The following is an 11,514-nucleotide window of genomic DNA, read 5'->3' on the forward strand; positions in this document are numbered from 1 at the left end:
TCCTCTTCCTCCCTCTCGCCCTCCATCCCCCCCCCACCCACACACACATACACACATATATATATATATATATATAAAATCTGGTCAGTCTGTATAATGTTACCCAATTACATGTTTTCAGAGTCAACCATTTGGTATTAGATAGCCAGTTGGTTCCTCTTCTGGGGAAGGCTCTCTCTTCAGTTGTCTGCATTCCTTAGTTGCCTATACTTTTCTAAGAGACACAATATCACAACTTCCTGTTCCTTTGATTCTTTTCCCCCCTCACCCACAGTGAGCCTAGGTCCAGGGGCTGTGTTCTAGCTCCATCAATTGGGACTGGGTACCATAACACTGTATTCTGGGGGTTGGGGATTTAGCTCGGTGGTAGAGTGCTTGCCTAGCAAGTGCAAGGCCCTGGGTTCAGTCCTCAGCTCCGGAAAAAAACAAACAAACAAACAAACAAAAAACCCACTGTAGGGGCTGGGGATTTAGCTCAGTGGTAGAGCGCTTACCTAGGAAGCGCAAGGCCCTGGGTTCGGTCCCCAGCTCCGAAAAAAAGAACCAAAAAAAAAAAAAAAAAACCCACTGTATTCTGTTTGGATGTGTTTTTTTCTGTAGTTACTACTGTCTATTGTAAAGAAAGTTCCCTTGATCAGGGTGAGGACTCCTACTTGGGGAATAAGGGTAGATATTTATAATCCCCACCATGTTCTGAACAACTGTTTCTAACCTTGATGTCTTTAGCACTTGTCTCACGCTGAGCCAGCCTCATCTTTCCTGAGACTTGCTTTGGAAGTCTTACTACTGACCTTTCAGCTGAATTCTGTCTGCCTCCAGTTATTACATTAACATCCCAAAAAGCAGGAAGAGTTGGTTGACATAAGCAGAAGCTGTCATGTTTAGAGGCTCTTAGAAAGCCAACAGTGCCTGTCTCATAGGCCTGCTGCTCTTCCTGTATCACAGTAGGACGAGAAGGCAGCAAGAGACAGACAACTAATATCCCAGCTCCCAAAGTATCTCACAGTGGCGGACTTGGCCAGGCATGGTAGATAGAGAATGCTGTAACCTCAGCACTTGGGAAGTTGAGAGGCAAGAGAATTTGTTACAGCCAGCCTTTCTAAAATGCAAGGCTATCCTAGGTTCTATCAGACTCCCTAAATTAAATTAAATTAAAAATTAAAGAACCTTCCCAGGTGAGAAGACTGACTCACTATGATGGTAGATCCCTTCTGGCAAGGTGGCTTGGTGAGGAGCCTCAGTACCTATGTAGTAAACAAGAGGGGCATGGTGGCGAACGATTCAAGAAGATACTGAAATCAACCTCTGCCCCACATGTTCTGTGTACACATGCACACACATGTAATACACAGACACTCAACATATACAGGAATGAATAAAGGTATTAGGTCCTAGAGTCATCCTGCAGAGTGGTTGCCTAGTGGTTGTCATGTCATGACAGGGTCTCTACAGAACCCTGGTTGTCTGTGTCACCATAGACCTCACTTTGGAGACCAGACTGGCCTGGGAATCACTGAGACCCACCCGCCTGTTGAGATTAAAGGCACATACCTGACTTGTGAGATTTCAAAGCATTTTAGTAGTGTTTGTCGGTTCTCTTAAAAGATACCTGTTTCTTAGAATGCTCTAGACACGAACTATTGTTAGCAGTTTTTAATTGGTGGTTTTTTTCTGTCCCTCTTGTTTTCTTAGGCATTATATGAACTTCTCAAGTGTAACCACAATGTTACGGAGGCAATCGAAAGGTACTGCTGTAATGGAAAGGCGTCTCAAGGTGAGAAGCAAGTTAAAACAGAACCTTTGTTCACCCTCCCCGCACTGCCAATCTGTAACCTCCTCTTCTTTGTAGAGGTAGTTACAGAGCAAAACTGACCCCACAAATGACAATAGAGCCAAAGCAACTAAAAGGAATGATTTTATGGTTTGAAAGATGTTGGGGATAGTTTGGTATTATTTAAGTCAGAACGTGGAATGAAGATTTAGGACTAATCGGGCAGAAAGAGGACTGGTGCAATGGCTCTTCAGGTAAGGGCCCTTGATGCCAGGCCCGAGGCCCTGAGTTCACCGAACTGGAAGGAGAGGGTCAGCTCCTGCAAATTGTTTGCACATGGACACATGCACACAGAAAAGGGAAAGATGCACAGTGTGTCGTCCTATGGAGTGTTTTAGCCATGACGTAAGTTTTAAAAGAGCTTATCAACTGTTTATCAGTGTTAAGGAACATGCTACTTAAATATTTTCATTTTTACATAAATGGTTATCATGTAAGGGTATATAGTTTGAAAATAGTACTTAGTGTAATTATGTAAATGTCATGGGAAATGTAAAAGCTGGAAATAGTATATTTAAATTTGTAGGTTGAGATATATTGAGATGTTTCCCATTGTAGAAAACACTTCTTTGAAAAGATTATTTTAAACTGTCAACTTTCAGTCTTTAGACCAGTTTTTTCATGGATTCAAAATATTTGTCACTTTTCAGTCTACTGCTATTAATGGCTTTGAGGATCTGGTCCTTAGTATCAGTGAGTGAGGTAGTTCAGAAATAAGAGAATAATGAACTAATCCCTAAGCCCCAGCTGGAACTGAAGGCTTTCTCGCCCTAACTAGATTTTTTTTTTTAAATGCATTTATTATATCTAAGTACACTGTAGCTGTCTTCAGACACACCAGAAGAGGGCATCAGATCTCATTACAGACGGCTGTGAGCCACCATGTGGTTGCTGGGATTTGAACTCAGGACCTCTGGAAGAGCAGACAGTGCTCTTAACCACTGAGCCATCTCTCCAGCCCCCTAACTAGAGTTTTAATTTGTCAACATAAGCGACTGGTGGAAAATTTATGGGATTTAGTATTTTGAGAGCATGGATTAATTCTCTTTACATTTCCTGGAACTCAAATACTAACTTATAGTCAGGAATTAAAGAACATTTTGTGTTAAACCAAAATAGAACTTTTCTTTTTATTCTAGAAAGACAGTAGTCATTTTTGCTTCTCTTAAAAATGTTTTTTGGGGGCTGGAGAGATGGCTCAGTGGTTAAGAGCACTGACTGCTCTTCCAGAGGTCCTGAGTTCAAATCCCAGCAACCACATGGTGGCTCACAACCATCTGTAGTGAGATCTGATGCCCTCTTCTGGTCTGAAGACAGCTACAATGTACTTACAAATAAATAAATCTTAAAAAAAAAAAAAATGTTTTTTGGGACTAGGGGTAACAGCTTAGTTGGTAAAGAGCCAGGGTCTGGTCTCTAGGATCCATGTGAAAGGCTGTACTGGTGTGCACTAGTTTTGCTAGAGCTGGGAGGCAAACACGACTCTCCCTAACACCAGGGTAGGGAGAGGGAACTGTCTCAGTAAAATATGTAGACATGTCCTGAGGAGACATTCATGATTTGACTCTTCATGCATGCTTGTTCATGTAACTGTACACACTCACACTCGAACACACACACACCCTTCCCCTACATGTACTTTAAGACAGCAGTAAATCCCTGCTCCAGAGAACAAAGTGGGTTTGTTGTTTTCTTTTCTTTTCTTTTTTTTTTTTTTTTTTTTTCTTTTTTCTTTTTTTCGGAGCTGGGGACCGAACCCAGGGCCTTTCGCTTCCTAGGCAAGCGCTCTACCACTGAGCTAAATCCCCAACCCCTGTTGTTTTCTTGTGTTTTAAGATTTACTATTTTAACTGTGTAGATGTATGTATCCGTGTGTGGGTGTGTACATGCGAGCAGTGGCGCCCACAGAGGCTAGAAGAGGAGGGAAGCCAGAGGTACAGCTGTGTTGAATTGTATTATATAGGTGGAAGGAAGGGAACTCAGGTCCCCTGGAACAGTACACACTCTTAACTGCTGAGCCCGCTCTCTAGCCTTTGTTTTAAATTCTGAACAACAGTGTGTGTCTTGTTTACGCACTTTGTGTGAGAAGTGAGTGTGCGGTGCTCATGGCAGTTTCGAGCTCTCCTGTTCCTCTCTCTGTAGAAGGAATGACAGCTTGGACTGAAGAGGAGTGCCGGAGTTTTGAACATGCGCTAATGCTTTATGGGAAAGATTTTCATCTCATTCAGAAGAATAAGGTAAGCTAATGGAGACACTGCTCACTAGTGAAAATGGTTACAGCCAATACTTTGTGCTATTTAAACAGCAGAAACGAATGAGCAGTTTGTAGTGCTCCCTGCTAATAGCATTTCTAGTCTTTCTTATTCTAAACATGATAGTGAATAAACGCCACAACCTGCTGAGGGGGTGATAGGATTTCATTGCCATGGTCAAGTCTCATAGGAACTCAGTATATTTTTCAGAATGTTTTTCGTGTTTCCCCATGCTGTTCATGTCTCGGCTGTTCTGATATTTGTAGTCTCACGTTTTCATTGATTGTTGAAAATCACAATTGCTAAAAACAAGGACAGTGACATAGGCAGATTGATTTAGAACAAGGGATTATTACTAAGAGCATCTAAGAACCTGCGATAATCACTGGCCGTTTGGGCAGTGTGGGTGGGCCAGGCAGGGTGGGGCAGGGCAGCAGCAAGAATGGTTCAGCCGCCTTGGGCAACTGGGAGTGTCTGATGCTGTACATATTACTAAATGAATTAGCAGTCCCCTCTCTGTATTGACACCTAGATGAGTTGAAAACTTCATGTTCAATCTGAACCTGCATGAAAATATTCAGAGCAGATTCAGTCAGCTTTTATTGTTGTGCCAGTACTTAAATCCATAGACTGGTGACAATCCAGACAATAGGCTGTCACTTAGTATTAAAGACAGTAAAAACAGCAAATCGCAAAAGACATGGGGAATAGCTTTACATATTTAATGCTAAGTGAAAAGTATTCAAGAAGACTGTGTGCATCCAAGGCTCTTTCTCACAGCCTGACACTGGAAAAGTGAAAGTGCTCTAACATTGAGTGACTGCAGAGGCTAGGTAGGAAGGCGGGAAGGAGGTAGAGGACGTAGAGAAGTGTGGTACTGGGAAGGAGTCGTACATGAGCCCAGTAGTCTCAGGCTGTGGGTAACAGTGGTGGATGGAGCAATGCAGGCTTAGCACATTCTAGCCTGGACAGGGACAGGGAGCTGGGCCTGTGTGTGCAGCAAATACACGGGAAGTCCATACTCATGAACTCAGTACTACTCTACAGAGTCAAGATACAAGGTCTCCAAATGTTTGTCGGGCTTTAGTCTTGATTGTTTCTGTTGAACTGCCTGACTCCTTGGTCAAAGATCATATTTATCAGTGCTTATGTTTGTGGGCTCCTTGAATAATGTGTTTGCCTTCTCTATCTAAACACTACAGTATCAGATTTTCTTTGCTATCCCTGTCCCTCTCTCTCACTTCTTTGAGACAGGGTCTCACTGTGTAGCCCTGGCTGGCCTGGAATTCACTATGTGACCAGGTTGACTTCAAACGCCTCTGCCTCCTGAATGCTGAGATTAAAGCCATGTGTCTCATACCTTATTCACACTGTTGGTTGCAAGGCGTTAAAGTAACAAAGTTCCTTTGCTTTTCAATAGAGCCCCATGTTTGCTATCCTAAGGCTTTGTGTTCCATATAGAATCAGTTAATCAGGTGTCCTGAGTAACCTGGGATTTTATTTGGGATCACACAGAATCATTAGTCTTCTTATCCATGAACGTGGACTATCTCTCCACTTCTTTAATTCATTAAGTGTTTTATAGTTTTACTCAGATCTAGTTGAAGGCACTGATGTATTTTCAGTAAATTTCACGTCATTATTTGTACATAGGGAAGTTAAAGGTTTTTCTGAATTTCTGGTTTGTTTTTTTTCTGTGTTTATATATACATAGATACTTATTTACCCAGACAGACCTCAAACTTAGTGATCTTCCTACCCCAGCCTTCACAGTGCTCTGATTATAGGTGCGAACTACTCTGCTTGGCTATAGTAGGTTAATCTTCATGGTTTACTCCTCAACCCTGAAACTGTGCTAAAACTGCTTGTTGGTATTTTACCTGTTTTGATATTGGTGATTGAACCTGGCAAAGCCTCACATGTCACTCATCCCAGCCGTCTGCATTTTGAGACTGGGTATCCATCAGTAAGTTGCCTGCACTGGTCCTGAGCTTCCTCCGAAGCCAGGCTGGCCTTGAGTGAACGGACACTCCTGTTTGTTGAGCCGCTGCCTGACTGGACTCCAGCCACTTCTGTTCTGTTGATTCTCTGGGTTTTTTGACAGCTTCTGCCACTTCTGATGGTTCTTTCCTTCCTTTCTGTTCTGTGTGCCTTTTCTTTTTTATCTCTGCGTTTCTTGTTCCTTTTTCACTACTGTGTTGGAAACTTCTGTATATACAGTGTGAATAGACAACACACGTTTAGAGATGTCTGGGTTGTGTCCTAAACATCAGTTTTACATAAGCAGTTGTATCCCACACTTACATACGCTATTTTAGGCACTAGAGATTCATATCAGTGGCTAAGACAGAAAAGTCGTGTGGCTCCAGGAAGCCTGTATTCTCTACAGGCACTATATGCTTATAGTTAATGATGGTTATTGAAAGTTATGCTGCATTTCCTGGTGTCAAAAGCTTCTCCCTCTATTAGTGACATTAGATCACAGCTTACTCTGGAATCAGGAGAGAGACTCTACAATGTCTGTATTGGGGCACTCACGAATTGGAAGAATGTGTACACTGAAGATAAGGAAGTCTGTATGGTCTCTTCTGACTGTAGCCGGCTGTCTGACTTTCCAGTCAGTTGTTACGCCTGTTGCAGCTAAGAACCAAACATGGGGCAGAGAGGCCCTGCCTCGGGTAGTGGCGTCCTCTGCAGAGCTGGAGGCTGCTGGGCCAGGATTCACGGAGTCCTTAGATCATCTGCTGAAGCTGTTGTTCCTCCTCAGCTACCTGCCCATCATTAGGGGAATTAGAAGCACAACCATTCATGGACCTGTCCTTGGATGCTGGCTAATCCAGACAGCTGTCAGTCACAATGAGTGTTTAATCACAATTGTTTGAGGATTTTTTTTAGTAAACAGAATATTGTTTGGATGTGCATTTTATTTTGTTTTTAGCAACTTGTGCTTTTGAAATCTGCTCATTCTGTAGTGACAAGTCACTGATAGACATACTTAGAATTTGTAATTGTGCAAGGAAAGTCCTGTGAATTTAAGCTTCCTTGTTGATGGTCTTGCTAAATAAAAATGGAGTGGGGAGCATCAGTTTGCAGTGTCCACCTTCCTTTCCCAGGTGAGATCGAGAACTGTTGCTGAATGTGTAGCCTTCTACTACATGTGGAAGAAGTCAGAACGCTACGATTACTTTGCTCAACAGACAAAATTTGGAAAGAAACGCTATAACCATCATCCTGGCGTTACGTAAGTATGGTGGGCTTGATTGAGTGACTGCATTGTTTAACTCTGATGCACAGTTATGATTATTGATGTGTATTCCTCAGGGACTATATGGATCGTCTTGTAGATGAAACAGAGTCTCTGGGTGATACGGTCAGTTCTTCAGCCTTAACTTCTAACCGGCCTGAGCCCATTCCTGATCAGCCGCTGAACATTCTCAGCTCCTTCACTGCCAGTGACTTGACAGGTAAGATGAGACTGCCTGCACAGCCTCTGTTACACATCAAGCGACCACTCACCTAATCTACTTTCATTTCTCTTTTAGCTTTGACCAACAGTGTAGCAACTGTCTGCAACCCCACAGATGTGAGTTGTCTGGATGATAGCTTTTCTCCACTGGGGAACGCGCCCCGTGGACAAGTCAATCATGTGCCTGTCGTAACGGAAGAGTTACTCACCCTGCCCAGCAATGGTGAAAGTGATTGTTTTAACTTATTTGAGACTGGATTTTATCACTCAGAGTTAAACCCCATGTGCAGCGAAGAATCGGAAAGACCAGCAAAGAGATTGAAAATGGGCATTGCTGTCCCGGAATCCTTTATGAATGAGGTTTCTGTTAATAACCTGGGTGTAGACTTTGAAAATCACACACATCACATCACCAGTGCCAAAATGGCTGTTTCTGTGGCTGACTTTGGCAGCTTGTCTGCCAGTGAGACAAACGGATTCATCAATGCCCACACTCTACATCAGCACGCAGCCCTTCATTCAGAGTGACGTGAATGAGCAGCCCAGAGACAATGGGTGTGCAGTGCCAGTAAACTTGAGGGGAGCTATCAGGTTTGCACAGTCTTTCACTGGAAGTTTGAACCGTTCTCACTATGACATCAGTGATGTCAGTATGTATAGAACTATATCTTGATTTATCAAGAGTATTTTCATTTTTCAATCCATAAATGTGGAAATGAACTATGATCAGCAGAGTTGGGAACTAAGATTGAACTCTGTGGTGCAGCTTTAAGCTCTGCTTCTCTTCCTCATCCCTTAATACCTCTTCCCACGTCCTCCTTTTCTGTTCCTGTTGCCCTTACCCCAGATTTAAAACCTGTAGACAGAGGCCACCAGCTCAAACCAGCACAGATGTTCTGAACTGATGTGTGGCTTCTTTTCATGTCAACTCCTTTTGCCGTAATGGATGCAGTGGAATCACAATGTTTACAGGTACCAACCCCGATCCCTGCTCAATGTAGCATTTTTTTTTTTTTTTGGTTTTATTTTCTTTATTAATAATAAAAGCAGGGGTAGGTTTCTTTAAACTGCACAAACATGCAAGGATTTTTTAAAAACGGAAACTTCTCTCATGTTATTCAACCAGAGCACTTCAGTTTACAAACAGCAAGACCATCTGTCTGGAAGCCAGCCGAGGGACTGTGTGCAAATGACGAGACGAGACGAGACGCTTGGATCCTGTTCCCATCCTAGACCAGGGCTACCGTACACAGAACTGGGCACTTTACTGCCGGGAGACTTCTGTGTTAAAAATTTTTTTCTGACTAAAAATTTGGCATTTGAAGATGTGGTATTCATATGGGATTTTGTCCACCATTGTCAAGATTGCAATATTAAAAATCATACTGGTCACTGGTAATTTAGTTTATTCCAAGGCAGTTGACTTGCAGAAGCACAGTCTACAAAGCCCAGGAAGTTGCCACAGTGGTTTACGTTTTGGGACACCTCTTAAGTTTGAACTGCAGTTCAAAGTGTTAATAACGTAGTCTTGTAGATGGTATGCACAGTGCAGAGCCTTGAAGTATATTCAAGCTATTTTGTTTAGCTTGAATAGTTGGAAAGAAAAATGTGAGTTTCTGTCTGAAATAAAATGGTACGTTACCACTTTTAAGTTTTAAGTGAGAGATGTTCACAGGCATCTCAGACGTGATTTTACTTTTACTCCAAACGTGAATAAGAAGCCATTGTCATAGCTTTGCCCATTTTTGCTTTATTAGACATGCTCTTAAGTTTTAAGGTGAATCAAACTATACAATACAGTATTAGGATATAAGCTTTGCTTTTATAGTACAGTTAAAACAATTACTTTTTGCACCGTCTTAATTACATTTTTTTATTTTACTAGTTGTGTTGCTTTGCAAAAAAACTTAGAACATTTGACTGTGTTGCTGTTGTGTGAGTTGCTTCAAGGTGTGCTGAGTAGGTAGGAGGTAGTGGTCTTAGTGATTGAAAGGGAGGGTATTTATTATACAAACTGTGAACTGCAATGACATCCTTGGTTTTGGATGGTGTGCATTGTTTTTCTTTGCAGCATTTTAATGAAGATTGCTTTGAAGTGTTTACGCTGTAGCACATTAACTATAAGATTTAGTTTAGCACAGAGGACGAAGGGTAGTTAAATTAATAACTTAAAAATCAGTCTTTAACTTATACATCTAAAATTTAGTATTCCTGTATGCACACAGTAAATAATGGGTAGCCTGGGCTCCATGTTGCTTTCTAATATTTTTATCCACATGGTTAGCTTCTTATTGCTGTGTTGTGCTAAACTCGAACCTTCTTCCTTTGTTCCCTTCAGTATGCTTTCTTTACTGTAGGAGGACACTGGGCATGTTCTTCCATTGCTGTCACTCTTTGTCACTCTGGGTTTACAGTGGCTGGTCTGTATAAATAATTTACACAAAGATGACTGAATGCTAATACCAGTTGCACTTAAGTGAAAATGCCCATTCTCATTAGTTGACACAGTTTATCTATGCATTGCTGGGGTCTTGATATAAGATAGAAACGGTGTTTCTTATCTAGAGTTTTGATTATCAGCAAGTTGAATGGACACTTTAGTTATTTAAATAGATTTTTGACCAAAATCCAGAAAAATGATATGAGAGAAAGATAAATTCCAGCTGGTTTAACATTTTTAAATGCTAACAGGACTTTAGCCTCTTAGAGAGGCTACCTAGCTGGGAACGTTTACTTTTAATTCCTTGTTAAAATGAGGCAATAATTTGCAAGATTTTTGTATATATGTGTACAGTAAATTCTTTTTTAGACCTAATTCAATATTTTCTGACTGCTCCTGTCATGTATGATACATTTTTGTGCATGCCTGATGTGACATTCATAAATTGTACCACTATGACTTTATCCATGTAAAATAGTTATTTATTGAATTTTCTTTCAACAGCTGGACTTTTTTTTTTTGTCTCCATTTAAACATCTTAACAGAGAATTTGTTACTGTTTATTAAAAGAATTGAGTTTGAAAACATAAATCTGATTTGCAATCGTATGAAGAAAAACAATGCCTTTATCATCACGTGTTAAGCACAATTCTTAAAGCAAACTGTGATAAATTCTTTGTTTCTTTCATTTGCCGCAATATTTTCATATGAACAAACCAAAAATCCATGGTGAGCAGTTGCAGTGTGGCTGATCCAACCTTTGTGTACAGGGAACTGGAGAGGACGTGGACATTCAGAAGTGTAACCTGGTGCTGTGACTAGAGCAATACTTCACTCTTGTTAGTTGTGCTTGGCCTTGCTCATGCTAGCCTTTTAAATGTTTAGTTTTCCTCTTGTCATGGTCAACTGCTGAATTTACTTGAAGGATGTAGAATACTATTTAAAAAAAATACTAAAGTCTGTACAATTAGGTCAAAGAATTGTGCAATCGTTTCCTTTTTAATTTTTAAAATTGAAGGTCACAAATATTTGAGATCAGACCTAGTAGACTAGTAGTACTATTTAATTTAACCAAAGTCTAGTAAATACTTCAACTTTGAATGTAAACTAACAAACCCGACCACCAAGGAGATTGTTTGCCCAGAGTTTCAAAGCACATTGTCTACGAATGGAAATTGAAATAATTTATAAAATATTGACATTACTATGTTTTTTAAAAAGTTCCTAATTTTTTCACTAAAAGGAGGGAAACTATTAGTTTTATTGTTAAATATGGTAGATATTAATATTCCTCTTAGATGACCAGTGATTGCAATTGTCCCAGTTTGAACTAAGTACCCCGTGAGTATGAGAGAAACTAGTGACAATCAGAACACGTTTTAGTATCCAGTGTTCAAGAGGAAGTTGCTATTGTTGCGTTGATTTTAATATTTGTACATAAACACTGATTTTTTGAGCATTATTTTGTATTTGTTGTACTTTAATACCTGGTGTACAGTTCCAGAAATAAAAATCTGGAAATCTG

The 11,514-nt window shown here is 40.7% G+C and overlaps 1 protein-coding gene across 5 annotated transcripts in view; it reads left to right on the forward strand.

The window, feature by feature from the left end:
- Positions 1 to 11,514, forward strand: part of Mier3 (MIER family member 3) — a 28,457-nt gene extending 16,943 nt beyond the window's left edge. Inside the window, exons 9-14 of one of the 5 annotated variants that reach the window (XR_015662483.1) lie at positions 1,693 to 1,774; positions 3,974 to 4,068; positions 7,197 to 7,324; positions 7,405 to 7,547; positions 7,626 to 8,521; positions 8,676 to 11,514. Coding sequence is in view for 3 of the 5 variants with exons in the window: in XM_087621684.1 (XP_087477810.1) it covers positions 1,693 to 1,774; positions 3,974 to 4,068; positions 7,197 to 7,324; positions 7,405 to 7,547; positions 7,626 to 8,077 (900 nt within the window). In the remaining 2 variants the exon portion in view is untranslated. 5 annotated transcript variants of the gene reach the window in all.

The sequence above is a fragment of the Rattus norvegicus genome, chromosome 2 (assembly GCF_021556685.1).
Source record: "Rattus norvegicus strain SHRSP/BbbUtx chromosome 2, alternate assembly SHRSP_T2T, whole genome shotgun sequence".
NCBI classification, from domain to species: Eukaryota; Metazoa; Chordata; class Mammalia; order Rodentia; family Muridae; genus Rattus; species Rattus norvegicus.